The sequence below is a fragment of the Haliotis asinina genome, chromosome 6 (genome assembly GCF_037392515.1).
Source record: "Haliotis asinina isolate JCU_RB_2024 chromosome 6, JCU_Hal_asi_v2, whole genome shotgun sequence".
In the NCBI taxonomy this organism is placed as follows: Eukaryota; Metazoa; Mollusca; class Gastropoda; order Lepetellida; family Haliotidae; genus Haliotis; species Haliotis asinina.
The window spans coordinates 52,127,018-52,145,409 of record NC_090285.1 but is presented as its reverse complement, the minus strand read 5'-3'; the positions used below and the strand labels follow the sequence as shown (position 1 = coordinate 52,145,409).

Sequence of the window (18,392 nt, the reverse complement as noted above, 5' to 3'; positions counted from 1 at the left end):
TGAAGGGAACCGTGGCACACTTCATTAGTCATGTTGACATTGAGAATATGTTGGGTCACATGATCTCGAGGCTGCTTACAGCATATACATGTGATTCTGACAGATGATCTCACTGTGGTTTTCATATCTCAAAACATTGCATTCATTGCTAAACAATTTTCAGGTTGAACTGGTACAACATGGCCAACAAAATCATTTGCATAATCTAAGATCACGATCATACAAAACTATATGCATAATATATGAAGTTTTCCTGTCTGCATGTGTGTTGATCTGTGAAATATCAACGGCGAATTCTGAAGTCACTGGAGGGTGACTATACAAATACTGCCAAAATACACTGTGTTTTCTAAAAAATTCATGTTTGTCTGCATCGTTAATGTCTAGTTTTAGATTGTTTTAACTTTTCATCAATTTAAAGTTTACAGGAACATTAACATTCTGTTGTCCAGACACATAAAGCAAGGTGGCCTTAAGTTAGCATCACAATGAGTGCAAAATATCTTCTAGAAGCATTCACCAATTCCCTTTCATCTTCACCAATTCCTCCTCCTCATTTTTTCCATCATCAAAATGAAACTACCAAGCAACTTTACCAAAAGTCCTTTTTCTTTTTTTTTCCATTGAACTTTCCAAATTGTAAACATATACACATCCACACTTTTACATGCCACAGAATTGTTTTTAAGATTAGATACGCAACTGAGACTTGAACAAGACCTAAATTACCTAAATTTAAGTAAATTTCAAACCTAACTATCTTGCAAATTGGTCCTTTAGGCCCCTTGAAATGACTTAGGGTCCAACTGACACTTTGGGTTGTTTGTAATAACTATGCACTTTGTACAAGAAAACTGTCTGTCTTTATCATGTTTATACTTATAGTGTATCTGGACATGTATCAGTTTGAAAAGGATGCATTTATCCTTTGTAACTAACCAACAAAAATGACACAATTTTATCAAGGTACATAAAACACATCCAGATAAATCAAAGATGTTGTCTTTAAAATAACACTCCTGTGTTGGATGTGTGGCCCAATTATTTATTGTCAGTAAAAATGCTATCAACTGACTAATATAATAGCAGCGAACTTCTAACCCATGTATGACCACATGTTGGTCTGATATTTAACAATAACTGGACTGACATTATCTGACATTTGGTTCCAGTGATTACTGTAACCTGTGTTTGCGTTCTGTTTAACATGATCAGACACAAAAGATGAACTGTGTAGAGAGGCTGCAGTTTTTTGTCGATTCATAAAGAACTGCTGCATCAGCAATTGTCAACAGACCAATTTGAAACAGTCGCTTCTTACCCTTTGAATATCTAAGAATGCATATTTTTTATCATACTATCTGTTATCGTCATCTCACCTGTCCTAAATTAGTCATCACTTAAAATATATCACCATACGCCACATGGCAAAAAAAAGCAACAAGTCAAGAGGGTAAATGGAAATTATAACCCAAACCAAAACCCTTGGAAAGCATTAAGTATCATGAGAGTGAAGCAATCTAGAGTTTACATCACGAACTCATGATAAAACAGCAATTATGACATGAACAGAACACCGTATCTTTAGATACTATCAAATATCTATCACATAATAGGGTCAAATGACTTGTTATCTTAACTATGAAAGTTGTAATAATTTGTTATCTTGACTTTGACACAATGTGATGCCAGTGAAACACTTGTTTTCTTTGACTTAAATGTATCTGGTTGAGTGTGACATTGTCCTTTTTTCTGCAAAATGAGCTGTTGGTTGTCAATAAAATTAGAAATCAAGGGGGAAAAATGAGTGAATATTGCTTTCCAATTATACATGTCTACCACAGCTGTTCAAATGACCTTCGTTTATTATGAACACGACTCCACTGTGTATTTCAATGTACTGATTTTTTTTTTGCCCTGGCCACCAGCTCAATAGTTTATTGCAAATGCATAAAAAAAACATGTTAGTTGTGACAAACTAAAATAGCTGGTCCCTTGCTTTCCGATTTCCCATAGATTACAGTAAGGATGAAAAATGTAAAATCATAAAGTTCAAACATAGCAATACCTTTCATCAAATTGAACATGATAAAATTGTACTGGCTAGCGACCAGTTATCACCATTTTTAAGCAGTTTTTAACGATTTGATCCATTTTTTCTTAACCTAATGAAATAAAATTTATCTTAATGAAAGATCAGCTATGTTTTCTGCATGTTTACAGTTGCAATCACCATTTCTCCGAAATGCAGTCAACAGGAAGCGTGGTAGTGTAGATTGTGCTTTCCCTACAACTAACAAGACCAGATATCGCCACTTCTGAATTTTTTATGTTATTCATCTAATTTGACATAAACTTGGTAACAAAACTATTGTGTTTCAAACCTTGACATATCGAAGAAATTTCATAACTGGAATTTGTTTTAAGAAATACTAAAAGACCAAAACTCTCATTGTGGATGTTGACAGATGCTGATATAAGCTGACGGGATGTCACCATGGGGTTGAACTCATCAAACTTGACATTTTGATAAGTAGTTTGCAATTTTCACAATGTTTGTTTTCTCAGACGGAAAACGAAAAGATAAAGGCAAAAATCGACAGTCATATTTTGTTAGTATCAAGTCCACATAACAGAGATTGAAATTTGGGTCAATTCAGAGTTAAGTGATTGAATGTTGGCATTAAGGATATGTTCAGACAAATCAAAATTTGCACTTTTTATGGACTGAATTGTCAAGTCACAGATTCACAACACAGGATGGATGATTTTTATCCAATTCTCATTGTTTATGAAATTTCATGTCAACACTTAAATGGTCACATGACATCAACTGACGTGTTTGGGTCTCGTCTTCCAAGGGATTCATATTTGTAATGTGTACAACGTATAATACTCATAGTAATTTTAAGTCTTGTAACCTGTCGTTTTTTGGATGTGTCAATGTGTCACGGAAGTACAAGTAAAGCTGTCTATAGCCAGGTGTTGGCAATAACTGGTACGCAGCGATACCTGGTTGCTAGCCAGTATGGTTGACATTATGTTCCATTTTCATGATGCTTTTGTTGTTTAAACAATTACAGCAGATTCATGTCAATAGCTAAACAAAAAAAAATAAAATTTATTTCCAATCTCTTCCATCCTTTGATCCAAGTGAAAAATCTACATTTGAGTTATTATTTTTCAATGGCTCGTACAAATATTTTGCCAAAAATACTCTGAACATTTCATGTATAGTAAAACCTTTCCCCTTATATGACTCCTCCCAACATCTTCTCCTTACTCAAGTCTGAAGATTTAAAGTTGACCTGACCTCACCTAGATTGTCATCCAAGCAGGATTACTTGGATTCAAATCATCAGTTGGCCTACTTCTACAGGATGGTGGACCATGTAGCAGGTAGATGTGGATGGGATAATTAACTTGCAGGTATGTAGGTCACAAGCCGGAGTGTCTTGTAATTGGACAAGCAGCACCGTGGCATGGGGTTGGAATGTACAAAAGCAAGAGGGAAGAGTTGAAGATGCTTCAGAGGGTGGGAAGATGAAGTAAGGCACAGTAAGTGTGATGTATAATTGACATGAAACCAAATGATTGTCTCTCAAACATCCACAACACCTTTCAGTCATCACATATTCACTCTTACATTATTAATCCCAGTGGCTTAGAGTACATACACAACAAGCCCTGAATAAGATGTCTGACCATCTGCCTAATGTGGAAAGAAAACATTCGGTAATTCATGTGTCATCATCACCAGAAGGCTGAAGACATACATTCACCATAGTGTCATAAATAGTACCACACCACTTGGAGTTCAGTTGGTGACAAATTATTAGTCTTAACCATCCTTCACTGTAGGACTTTCTGTATTGCTAAATGTTCCATTCAACCATTTAAAGTATCCTTCATCAAAGACAGTGCCAATGCCAAATATCACATAATATTACAATGACAGACAATAACACCCTGTTGATAACAATGTGTACTACCAAATGTCACATTTATGCATTTTACCTATCATTCTTCAAAGTCAGTGCTAATGCTAAATATCACAATACAGTCCATGTATGATACAACATAGACAATGTATTGATGACAATGTGTACTGACAAATGTCACATTTATGCATTTTACCAATCATTCTTCAAAGTCAGTGCTAATGCTAAATATCACAATACAGTCCATGTATGATACAACAAACACAATGTATTGATGACAATGTGTACTGCCAAATGTCATATTTAAGCATTTTACCTATCCATCAACGACAGTGTGCACTGCCAAATATCAAATAATTCTATACTGACAGTCTGTCCACGACACTATGTTCACCCATATATCCATATTTCAGCATTTTAATCATCCTTCATTAGTGACAGTTGCACTGCTAATTATCACATTCAGCAATGTTCATTGTCCACCATTCATACAACTAAATATCATATTCAACCACTTTGACAAACTATCATTGACAACACTCACCAATCCAAATTTTTCAAAAATCATTCCTTCATCAATAACAGTGTGTTGCCAAGGCAAAGTTGACTCATTGAGAATGCAGAAGGAAGGTCTAATCAATCGTTCTGCATTCAATGGGAGATGTGTGAAATAGCTTCTTGTATATTATCGCTGGCCAAGTAGAAAGGTAATCGTTCATACCTCCTACCTACCTGGCCAGTGATAAAGTTCATACCTGTACCTCACAACCTTAATCAAAATGGGTCAAGTGCGTCAGTGAGTGAGGGAGGGAGTTTAGTTTTACGCTGCACTCAGCAATATTCCACCTATATGGCAGCGGTCTGTAAATAATCGAGTCTGAACCAGACAATCCAGTGATCAGCAACAAAGGGCAACAAACATAGATATTATTACTCAAAGGTGCCTAAGAACACTTTTTCCAAATAATTTCCTCACAAATAAAATCAATTCACAGAAATTACATACAAACCTAACATCTAGTATTGAAATTAACAACCTCAGACATAAATTTCCATAATAAGAAATAAATTCTACATTTCAACCATGTTACACTGATAAACTTGTATTTTTATCACACTAAATTTGCAAGGGATAAATAAAGATCACAACTGATAAATAACTGATAAAGTAAACTACATGTACACATTTAATTACTGAAACGTACCGTCCAATTTATTACTAATTCATTATATCACGTCTTCTGTCCAGAGCGCCCAACACTTCCCTCCCGGCTACACAAACTAGCAGCCAGTTATTAACTCCTTACAGGCAAAAACATCCATGGCACACAAAACTTTTTGTCAGTCATGACCCATTTGTCAGTTGTAGTTGCTGTGCTATACAACACAACTTTGATGATGTGGATAAGAATAGAGCTGTTTGGAAAGATCTAAGTAGGAGATACTCCAGCTAGCACTCCTGGAAAACCAAGCATGAAACGTACTACTGCTCAAGAATGTTGCTATTCAATGCCCAGGTAGTTTAAATTGGTCCACTCCTTGTTTGACCTGGGGCACATTAACTGTGAATAACTGTCATCCCTTGTTGAAGATGTGTGCTTGTCATCACATACAGCCAATCACCAACTCATACTGCACATCAGACTAACAAATAGTCTCTGAAATAAACATATTTTACAGAAACAAAGTTCACTGTGAAAAATGAAGTATAAAAAATACAGGGTCTGTATGACAGACTAAGTGCACACTGACATACAATGTGAGAAGGGTGTGTGTTCAGGGTGGTATTCTTTAATAATTTTTAATGATTTTGTGGGAAATATTTGCTTTTTTCCGCGCCATCCATCAGTATCTTAACCACAGCACAAACATCTCTTCAGCTTTATCTGAAATGTTTCAATCTAAAGTAAACAAAGAATGAGTCCCACATTCACATGGCTGGGATACTATCAAGTGTGTCCAAACTAAAACACACTGGTACTATGGCATTCTTTTAATGTGCATCAACATTATTCATACCTACCAACTTTGGCTCGGAACTCATGCTTTTATTCCTCATAACATGCTCTCAGGACAGATCTCCCACCAAACTGGGTTCATATGGAAACATTACACAAGTAGTGAGTGAGTTTAGTTTTACGCCGCACTCAACAATATTCCAGCTACATGGCGGTGGTCTGTAAACAATCGAGTCTGGATCAGACAATCCAGTGACCAACAACATGAGCATCGATCTGCACAATTGGGAACCAAGGGCATGTATCAACCAAGTCAGCGAGCCTGACCACCCGATCCCATTGGTCACCTCTTACGATAAGCATAGTAACCTTTTATGGCAGGGTCAGGGTGGGTGCTTCTTAGGACAAATATGGTATGCATATATGTATATGCAGTTGACAACATTTCCAGTGTCAGCTGACCTATATCAGCAAATGATATATATCAAACCACTGCTAACAAATCCTCCATACACATACAGTATACCATGTTCCGTCAACCGTAGAAATTTACATCAGAATCCAATTCCCAGCAATAAACCTGTCCCTGTCTGAAAACCCGTCTGAAAACCCCGTCTTGAATTTCTGGCTAACCTATCTGAACGTACATAGGTAGATGCAAATATACCCATGAACAGGTGCTTGCTTCACACCTCTGTCACACAGAGCACAATGACTCAACATATAGAGCAATCAGATGATGTTTACAAAGGGGACTGAAATGAATCACGCTTTTAACATGAATTGCTCGTCACAAACACTGAAATGTAAGCCTGCTCGGTATTACTCGTATACAGCAATACACTTTATTCAGCATGAGTATTGCCATGCTTCTTCTCTGTTCCAGTGGCATTGTGGGGTTACCCTATTGGACGAAGCAGTCATTCATCAAACTGAAGATTCAGGTTTGATTCCCAAATGTTGAAGCATATTTCTGATGTTCCCTGTCATGATATTGTTAGAATATTGCTGTAAGAGGTGTGATACCTTCTGCAATTCTGCCTTCACTTATACGTAAAAATATACATCATTTCATTAATAATTGTACTCTCTAGTTTAATCCCAAATCTACATAAACATTACTTTATAAATACAATAATTTGCTCAAAAGATCTTATATGTGACTACCACGATTCTCCATCAGGATACTGTGTGTTAGTTACTTTCGTAATAATCTGTCTTGCAGCAAGTTCAGTGGTGTAGCTTAGTGGATGCAGTGTTTACTCTCTCTTACTGAAGATCCAGGTTCAAATCCCCATGATGGGTACAATTTGTAAAGCCCACTTACGGTGTCCCCCATTGTGATATTCTTGGAATATTGCTGAAAGCAGCATAGAACCCAACTCACTTACTGTCATGCAAAAAGTGACATGTGAATAAAACAATGTACATGTATGTCTTCTTCTCCCATATAAGTATTTCACCAGTATGAACCTGGCAAACTACCACAGCAAAAAATTCTTCCCAATATGTATGTATGTATGTATGTATGTATGTATGTATGTATGTATGTATGTATGTATGTATGTATGTATGTATGTATGTATGTATGTATGTATGTATGTATGTATGTATGTATGTATGTATGTATGTATGTATGTATGTATGTATGTATGTATGTATTGCATGTAGTCTGTATACCCCCCTCCTCCGTGCCTGTGCCACAAATCATTGCCTTCATAATGCTGGGATCATGTTTCTCTGATAAGCTGGCAGTTTAGTTTCAATTGGGTGGTCAAAGGTACATACTGAGTTATTGTCTGGTCGGTGTATATATGTATATAAACAGCACCATGGACAGGCTTATCGCTATTATAACCTCAGACGAGCTGCTGGGCAATGACAACTTAGTTAATCCTATATGCTCATTTACAATAAAGAGGTTTCCCATGGAGAGAGTGATGCACTGTTTGCTGTTAAACCCAATTTCAGTATATTTCATATATACCCATCAGATATCAACATTATGAACATTTTCATGTTGTGTAATCATAAATGTTTCATGCTGTTGCTCTTAATGACAAAACATATTTATTATTGGACTGTATTCAAAATTGGAAATTCTGCCCATGCTGTATATTTCAAATGATTCAAAATGTAGCACATTCTTAATCACAACAGCTACATAAGCATGCCAGTGGTGTAAATTCCAACGAATAAACAAACATGATTATCACATTCTTGGTTTAACCACAACTGTTATGGACCCAAAAAGGCCCCTTGAGGTAGACCCTTAAACACGAAAAAGAGCTTTTATCTTTTATTTAGTGTCAAAATATTTTCATTCCTGGGAAGCCGTTTTTATCTTACAAGTACATGGTAAGCACATAAAAGTTTCATTACATAAACCCTTCCTTAGAACTGTTACATTGCACACACCACAGCATGTCCTTAGGTAGAAATTAGGGAAGTATTAGCTAAACAGCCATATCATTGCTATGGCTTTCTATTATTAACCGGAGAATTCCCTTTCTGATTTAGTGAATGAACGTAGCACCCCAGGGCTTGGTAATAGGATTATGACAAGGTTTCACACACTTGGGGGTAATGTGAACAATATGAGCTTGGGCTTAAAATAACCAGTTGTAGTAAACAAGGGTGCGAGAATACACACTGTCTTGATGCTGTAGCCCAGAACAGGCCTCCAAATAGGACCTGGAGTAACATGTCTTTTCCATTGTTTCAGGAGTAAATAAATAGTAAGTGATTCAAAGGCATTTGATAGGTGAAAGCAAACAATATCTTTTTGTTTCACAAACCTACACAAAAAAGGACTGGTCCAGTGACAGACCATTTCCTGTTTGTTGATAACAGTGAGTGAGAGGGAGAGAGAGAGGGAAAGAGAGAGAGAGAGACTTTTAGCAATTTTCCAGCAACATCATTGGGGGATACCAGAACTGAGCTTCATACTTATTACCCATGTTTGGAATCAAACCCAGGTTTTCAGCAAGATGGGCAAACTCATTTATGACCAGGAAAAGTCATCTGTTTTTTCAGTAAATTAATCCATGCAAATGGATATCTATATTATTCTCTAGTTACTTGTGATGATTAATTCAGACTGAACTGCCTGTCACTATAAGTTACATCTATGGAGGTAAAAGGCAACCTTGCCAACCAGTTATCACATTTACACCTCCATTAATGCAAATGTGTTAAAAAGTCAGTCTTCAAATAAATTTAAAACTGTGTTTTTGTTATTTCCTTGCAATACATGGATGAATATTTAACGGGACAGTTCCAATGAAAGAACACTGTATATGCCATGCCTCAGTCAAGAATCATATTGCATGCTTGTTTGAATAACCAAGTCTTCAATTTGGAAACAGGGAAAGAGTTTTCATGAAATATTTACCCTAGACAAGATAAAATCTTTTCCTTGTGGGAAAATCATCAAACCATTGCTTTTTCTGGGGAGATGCATTATAAATTACTCGTTTATATCAAGGCATTGATGTCTAACATAACAAAACTCACGAAGTTTTATATCAAAGAGCAGTGTGCAGGTGCAAAGGTACAATGAGGCTGCAATGTGATATATATCTCATAAATATGGGTGCAATACGATTCAGTTTTTCATAGTTCTTTCATTTCAAAAGTTCCCATTCTCACCCTCTCTGCAGATGAAAAACAACTCTGTATCATATGTTCATAAAAAACAGACAGTGAAGATGGAATATTGTAGGGGTGTGACATATAATAAAATACTACAGAAGACTGTTCCAGATAATTTTTATGCTTTTACATCAATATAACCAGTCACATATTGCATGTATTGTAGTACAGATGATGTAGGTTCATGCATTGCACTGTGAGCCTCTAACCTAAATTCTCCAATACTAAGCCCTAAACTCTATCCTTTAAAGGAATTATATTACACCACACTTCTCGGAAAATAAATAATGCTTTTCTCTCAGTAAAACTAACTAGTAGAGAAGCTACCATATAATTTATTACGCAAAAAATACATAATTTACAATATCGAATCAAACAGTTGGAATGAATTAATGCAATGGTGCATTGCATCAACTCTTGCACTTTCTAATGGTGAACTGCTCAGAGTTATGTCCCTTGGCATGCTCTTTACAAATATCCTACCCACAACACCAGATTGAAACTAGTTTGGTAAACATTGACAACACTGCATGTGACAGTTTTCCATGTACAGAGAAATTGTTTATACACTACATATGCCAAGTGTTCTCTGTCTGGAAGCTGTTGTCAAAAATGTTCAATTTGAAAATGTGTGACATTGTGCCTTCGAAGAGGCAAGTCTAGATATGGGAACAGTATTAAAGACACCAGTCTGCTATTTATCTGTTTTAGAAATTATCACATAAACTATTAATTATAACGTTAGAGACCTGTGCAAGTCAATGTAAGCCTAGTACCCCTAACATATTGACGAATGGCTACACCACAACAATGCTGTGTTTAATATACTTGTCTGCATGACTGTCTCTACATTGGCATTTTTTGTCTCCAGTGGTCATAATTGAAGCCGACTGTCTGGCTCTTATTTTGGGAAGAAATATAGTTAACACAAAACAGGACATGAACTTGCATTGTGAGTGGCAGTCAGTTAATGACCCGATATTAACATAATGTACAAACACAACTTTTCCATGTACATTTACAATGCATGAGAAGATGGTAATCAACAGAGTTCAACTCTGTTTTTGTTGAAATGTGTATGACAAACTATTGTTATAAATTACATGAGACAGTGAGTTTAGTTGTATGCCGTTTACAGGACTGTCATGGAGAACTTCATGACAAAGGTAACACACTCTAGTTTGAATAAAGACACAGGTTTTTTTATTATGTTGAAGAGGAACACTTTTCATGGATAGATGTTTTGGTGTAGATCCTAACACTGTAATAGTGTCACATCTACTGCAATCAGAAAGTTACCTTATCCACAAAAAGTGTTCCTTGTCACTAGCAGGGAATGTACAGGGCAATGGTTGTGGTTTCCACGTGTTTGTAACATGGGACTTTATCACTCATGGTATAGGCCTTCACACAGGCACCAGTGCACAGGAAATAACCTGTATTCACCGAAGTTGTCCTTTCTGAGATCTGAATGAATTGGACTGGGGTCAGCAATACAACAAATTCACAGCCTGACTGATGTGAGATGGACTGGAGCAACAATATGTAAGAAATCAGATATGCTTGTTATTTTCACTCACTGAATGATGTATACTGAGGTAGGAAGTGAACAAGTCTCAACATATTCACCATACTGCAGAACAAGCTGTTTGATAATGTTTTACTACTGCCTGAATGGGTTGAAAGGCCAACATACTGGCATGTAACCACAGGTGTAGGCCACATTCAGGTCTGTCATCAATAATATACCGGAACATACATTTATGATTGAAATGAACCTCTCATAACAAATGGAACTAACAAAGACTGAAGTCTGTTGTTAGTGCTACAACTGTCAGAGTTTGTTAAAGTGAGTGAGTCACTTAAGTTTACACCCCTTTTAGCACTTCACGTTTCATACACTTGTGGGGAATCAAACCCCAGTTTTCAATGTGCGAAGCAAACATCTTAACAACTAGGCTACCCCACCAGCCCCTGTAATAATTACAAACATGTAAGGATGGTTTGGCCAGACAGTCACAAACAATCAACTTGCAAAACCCAGGCAGATACTTGTGTTTGATGTTGCATTCAGTTTGCTAGTTTCTTCATCAGGCATAATGTTTGCTTATTTAAGTTTGTTGCAATCAAACATTTTTCAGCTACAAAATGGCATCTGGACCACACAAACCAGTTGATGATAGATGAAATAAGCTGCATTTCATGTCTTCTGGGCTGCAAGTCACCAAAACCTACTGTTCCATCCATTAAAGTATCCAGCTACCACATCTGGCAATGATGGTACGTCATCGATAAGGTCACCAAAACGCACCATCCAATCCATTACAGGCCTCACATGACACGCACAGATTAATGCGCACTGTACATCATTGTATATCAGGTACAGTATATCACTGTGTATCATTACTGTACATAAGGTACCATATATCAGGCAAGTTTTTCATACCTACAGTTAGAGAGGTTTGAAGGAAAGGTAGTTTTATGCACAGGGTAGGTGTCACTTATTTTTTCAAATAGTGACGACAATCCCACACCACACTTTTTTTATTCATTAGCAAATGTTGGAAAAGGTGCAGACTGTTGAATAAACATGCTCATGATTAGACAAACCATGGTCTAGCAAATCCAAACATAAATAAAGAGAAAATTAAACAGAAGGAAGCAGAGTGTCTTCGTCTAACTTACATACAACTTTAGTTTACTATCACCAATTTGGATTCACACTATGGACTAGTTAGATATCACCAATACTGTCTGGTCTTATCAAAGGAAGCGTGACGTATCTTTAGTACAATTTTGCGTTAGGGGCAATAAATATATGGGTTTCACTAACCACACCCTATCTGCCACATAATGTCACAGGAGACACTGCATTGTGGCTTGGCTTGAAGGACTTGTTAGGAACATTTAACATCATCAACAGACACACTGTAGGAACAACTTAAATGACAGTAAAAGTATCCTGGTTATGAATAGCACTGACGGCAATAATTTCATAGCAAAATCTGAAAAAATATAAGTTTATGATAAAACACTTGTAGAGTGAGTGAGTGAGCACGCAGGTGAGCGAGTGAGATCTAAAACTTTGCCAAAGAACACAAACAATGGTGCTGGACACAGGTGACAAGTTACTAAGTGACAGGTTCAACTGACATTTCACTTATATCACATGTCTGCTTAATTTTGGACAAAAGTGTTTATTTTTTCATGAAATCCTTATTGTTAAGATCAGCACTCAGCAGGAGAGTCACTGGATTGCCATGCCTAAAACTGATTGTGTACAGATGATTGTATGCGCTTAGAATGCAGGTGTAAACAACAAACATACAAACATTATGATTGCAAGCCCTGATCATTGAGTGAGCAAGTTTAGTTTCATTCCACTTTTCACAATATTCCTGCAATATTATGGAGGGCTACACCAGAAATGGGCTTAACACACTGTGCCCATGTGGGGAATTGAACCTGGGCCTTTGATGTGAAGAACGAATGCTTTAACCACAAGGCTACCCTTCTGTCCCCAACCCTGATTATATTCCAGCAAAGCCATGGTATGCATAATCAGCTGAATGAACTGCACCACTCTGACACCTTAATGTAACATGAATCAAAGCGAGATGGAAGGAGGAGGAAATTAGTTTGCTGATCTATAAAAATTGGTCACATCAAACAAAATCTTGAGTACTTAATAATGACAACACCTGCCGAGAAGCACATGACACTATTAATTTCCTAATACAATCATCAGCAAAAAAGGTACATATCAAAACACAAGTGAAAACAAAATATATTGCATTTTGTTAAGAAAATACGGTACAAATCAAAACCACAGTAAAACACAACACTGAGTTTTTCCCATCTATGCTGTCTAAATGTCTGTAAGGAGAACAAGCTGTTCGTTCATCTGGCAGTTAGAATTACATGTACCATTGTCTGGTATAACATAAACAACTATCTCAGATCATTAGGATATATGGTGTTAGCATACTTAACTTTTTCTATTTCCCTGATAGAAACAACTGAGCCACATGAAGACAATGGTTAAGGTATTCTGATCTACACTTAGATTCATAAACAATAATGCTGGGTTACAACCTTTAAAATGGAATGAGCTGCACTGTGGCCGTGTTTGAAATCATGAGAAGTAGAATTCATATTTTTTACTACCACATTTGTATACGTCCCATGCAACTGCGTAACCAATACCTGCAGCTGAGATTCCTGAGTGTTTATCATTCAAGAGGGAAGATCCTCCTCAGCTATAAATAAACTGTTACCGTAATGTACGAAAAAAATACCTACATCCTTCCAGCCAAAACAGATATATTAGGCATTCTGTTTATGTACTATAAATAAATACAAAGGCCCATATCTCTGACATGACAACAGTTAACCTGTCAATGTTTTGGAACATGCTGATAACTGTTCAACTATGAACCTTTGGTTTGACAAGTCCTCTATTATTTACAGACTGATGTGACAGTGAAAGGGACAGAGAAACTTGTGTTGAATCAAACTCAGGTCCTCAGCAGGATGAGCGAAGACTTATACCACTGATCTACCCCACTGCCCCTTCAAGACACAACTGAAAACTATACGATCTGCAATATCCCACTTTTCCTCTTTTTTATAACACTGTAAATCATATGACTAACAATGTATATATATATATATATATATAGTCAGGGTGACGTTACATTTACTTTACATGTCATTTACATGCTGCATAAAAGTAATCTGACCAGCCAGCACTGACACAGTGAATCTGAGAGTAATTGGTACTTGAGTGAGTTTAGTTTTGGGTCACTTTTGGGAATACCCCAGTAATATCACAGCAGGGCGGGTGAGGGGTGGTGATGGAGGGAAACACCAGAAATGAGCATTGTCATTTTGAAAGTGGTCAAATATAAGATATGTTATGTCTGAGATTGTGTGGTGGGATGGCCAAGTTGTTAGTCCATTCACTCGTCATGCCGAAGACCTGGGTTTGACTCCCCACATGGCTACAGTGTGTGAAACCAATTACTGGTCATCCCTTCCTTGATATTATTGATACTGCAAAAAGCAGAATAAAACTAAACTCATCCACACAGAAAAAAAATAAAAATAAAATAATAAACAATAATAGACTTTTTTTAAATCTGTGCCACTGTATCAGGCCTTAATGTGCTTGACAATATGTCCCACTGCATTATCTGGACCAGTTTTGATAAAAAGTATATGCAGCAGTCACAAACATGAAACACATCTACATCACAGCTTGTCAGTGGGGTCTAATAATCAGCTCTGAGAATAGATTTCTGACTGAACTGTATTTTCATATACATTGGAAAATATCATTGTGATACTATTCCGTAACACTTTCTACAGTATTTAAACACAATGGCATTGACATATACACAAAATCTGAACCCTGTTTTGGCATTTACTTACTGAAATCAGTGTATCATTGTGTCAAGGCTACCATATTTCCTGGATTAAACGCTTTAACCATGATTAAAAGCTGAGCCTCATTAAAATGCTGATTAGTTATTAAGCATGGAATTCTCCCTAGCATCTTGTTGGCAGTAAAATATTTTGGATCAAATGTGTCTGAAAGAAATATATGTATGTTCAGACCTAAAACAAATGTAAAGTCCAAACTTAATTAATATAAAGTTTATAATAATTATTGGAGAGAAATAAAAGAGCTGCTTCATCACATGAAAAGTATAACATTTCACTGTTCATAGATATTTATATGAACATGACAAAGGGGATTTTAAATCCTCTTCATGATAAACAAATGCTTTTCACATAACAAAACCTAATCCATGCACATAACATTTGTGCTGATACATTGGATATGCTTGTAGTGTAACACACTGTTCTCCTCACATATGGTGTAACATACCATGGCAATAATATATCTAATTTTAACACATTGTTCAATTTATAATTAATATTTGAATACACTGCATACAATTTATTACAACACTGTGAAAGGAAAAAGTTAAAACGCCACTTCAATTCTTGTCGCTAAAATGTTGCATTTTCACCCCTAAAATCAGATTATCCTACAACAATTTTTGGCATTCAGACATCAACATTTTTGTTTGTGACAGTTTCCGGTTCGTCAAATACGAAAGTGAGCATTTCATTTCAAGAAAAAAAAAGAAGAAAAACAGAATAAATGTACACTGAATATTTAGGGAGTGGGAACCGAAATGGTGAGAAAATATATCAGGAAGTGTTAATGCTTGACCTGTCAACGCTTGAGTAACCTAATAAAAGTCTATTGTGTTAAAAATCACAACAAACCCTAGTAGATATAAACCGATATATTCTACAGGTACACAGTGACAATTAAAGGGCACTACGTTTGAAATTGCAATTAAAGGTGTATATTGAGATGGAAACGAGAGGGAGTGACACGCCTACAGGTTGCAATACACATCCTCACATTCCAAATGTCACACTCGAGAGCAGTGAATCACCGCGTTAAAATTCCGGAATTCCGACGACGCATTTTGAACTTTTACCTGTTACGCTTGATCTTATAAATGTTGTAAAAACCAAACTTCTGTACCTTGCGCACAGAGAACGGGTCAAAATACTCGAATTTAGCTTTGCAAGACTTTACAGCCATGTATGTTGGCCAGCTCAAGGTCGCCATTTTGGATTATTGTTGACGCGAAAATCGTGTCACCTGTAGACGCAGGTATAAGGTGCGCTAAGGTGTACAATTAACGTTCAAATGCACTCACAAACATGGACGTTATGATCATTTAACACTCACATATTGTCGGTAAATTATTATAAAATGCACCACTTACCTCATCTGGTTGACTTAATTCGAAAATGTCGTAATGATCTATATTCCACATAGAAATAAGTTTTACGAGATGTTGCCTCTCAGCTCTTTTATCCATTTGAGCCATTTTGACGGCTCGGAATCCTCCAACGGAATTAAAATCCACGTAATTTTGATTATTTCGGTCACATTTGCACTTCGACCAGTCACGGACACAACTCTCCCAATGTAAAGTATCCAATTGTCAAGTTTGTACCTCGGTCGTTTGCTCGCTTCAACTTCTAATACAATCCCCAACGGCCTGAGAACTATCAAGCGTACAACGCATGCGCAGAATCGATTTACTTTTACCGTATTGTTTGTTCTAAATTTATCCAATGGCTTGAGCGTTCCTGTTAATGGATTGAACGAAATCCCACCAGGCGTTAATTGTTGTCGCTCTCTTACTATACATGCAGTACTTAATCGTGTTGTGTTAGTTTAACATCCTTTGTTGCCTAACAAGCTCAAACGATAATTAAGTAGCCTTCAGTTTGGGCCAGTTTACGCATCAGCGAACTGGAAAGTCATTTCACCAACAATTACTAAGCAATTGACAAAAGGATTTTTAACCCTGTTCATAGCAAAGCTCGTTCAACAATAAATATTCTATCTAATACCACGACGACAACAACACGACAGTCTCTGTGGAAGACAATTTTAATGGTCATTTTCAACAGGTGTGCATATTACGGTAAATACAGCTGTATATTGACGCATATTTAGAGTAACGTACAAGAGATCACTACAGTAGTTCTCGTGTGTGTGGATGCGCATTCAGCCAGGGAATACTCTTGTAACGTACGCGGCGTGGGAAAATCTCGCTTTCTATCACAGTATCAATGCATTCAATTTAAATATATTCGGGATATAAACGTCACTGAAGTATTAAACTAGAATGTATATAGACACTGTCGTTTGGGTTCTTCATACGGCAGTTGGAGTATAAAGCGTTGTTTGCGAAGTCTCCTTTCTGTAAACATTTTTCAATAAGCTGTGGTGCTGAATCCGTCAGTCTGTATGCAAAGTTTCTGTGGAGTTAGAGGATGCTTAAATATACCAAATACAGTATGTACTTACATTGTTGGAAGGTGGGAACCTTGCGAAGTATGCTCATTTTTGTTTGATACGAACGTGCCTCGATGTAATATATTCCTATATTTGTATAAAATGACGGACAGAAGAGAGTGCATATGCACCAGTCGTGGAAAGAGGCTAAAATGTAACAAAGGTTATAATAACCATATTCCATTGTGATATATTTGGTGTATTTCATACGGTACCGTTGTGAGTGAATTTAGTTTTACGCCGCTTTTAGCAATATTCCGGCAACATCACGACAGGGACACCAGAAATGGGCTCCACACATTGTACCCATGTGTGGAATCGAACCAAACTCTTAAGTTTGATGAGACAGTGTTTCAAACACTTAACTGCCCCACCGCCTCCGGTATTGTTGTTATGTTGTGGGTCCCGATCCACAAAGTGTCCGTAGCGCTACGACATCCGTAAGCCGGTGATAAACTATAGAGTTGCTACAGGTCGTAACTTTACGAGTTTGTAGATCGCGACTCTGAACCTTAGATTATCAGTGTTAATCAACCGGTTTCAGCCAAGATAAATTTTCATAATATTTTTGTCAAAGTTTTTAAATTTGATTTACTTTAGCCCGACATGTTGTGAAATTACTTCTATCTAATTTTATTATTTTGAAAGGTAGTTATGAAAGATAACACTAACCAAATGACGAAACAACACATGAATGTGAGAAGCAACGATGAAATAATAAAACGCCCACACATTTTGATGCTCTAGTTATAAATGCTGTTGAGGCGACAGTGCTTATAGCTATATATGCTACTGGCGTTGATATATACCTCTCTTGATGGGATGTGATCGTAAAGTGCTCGCGTAGGTGTAGACCAACGTTTAGACTCTGAAGACCAATATGGTTCAGTGACTATGAGAGAGAATAGGAAAAATGTAGTGATGTAGTGATGTATCCTA

The 18,392-nt window shown here is 36.7% G+C and overlaps 1 protein-coding gene across 1 annotated transcript in view; it reads right to left on the bottom strand.

Annotated features, from left to right (window-relative positions):
• LOC137286467 (afadin-like) overlaps positions 1-16,676 on the bottom strand; it is a 71,900-nt gene extending 55,224 nt beyond the window's left edge. Inside the window, exon 1 of the mRNA XM_067818356.1 lies at positions 16,369-16,676. Coding sequence (XP_067674457.1) covers positions 16,369-16,473 — 105 coding nt within the window. The 5' untranslated portion in view covers positions 16,474-16,676. The remainder of the gene's footprint in view (positions 1-16,368) is intronic.
• Between the last annotated feature and the right edge of the window lie 1,716 nt (positions 16,677-18,392).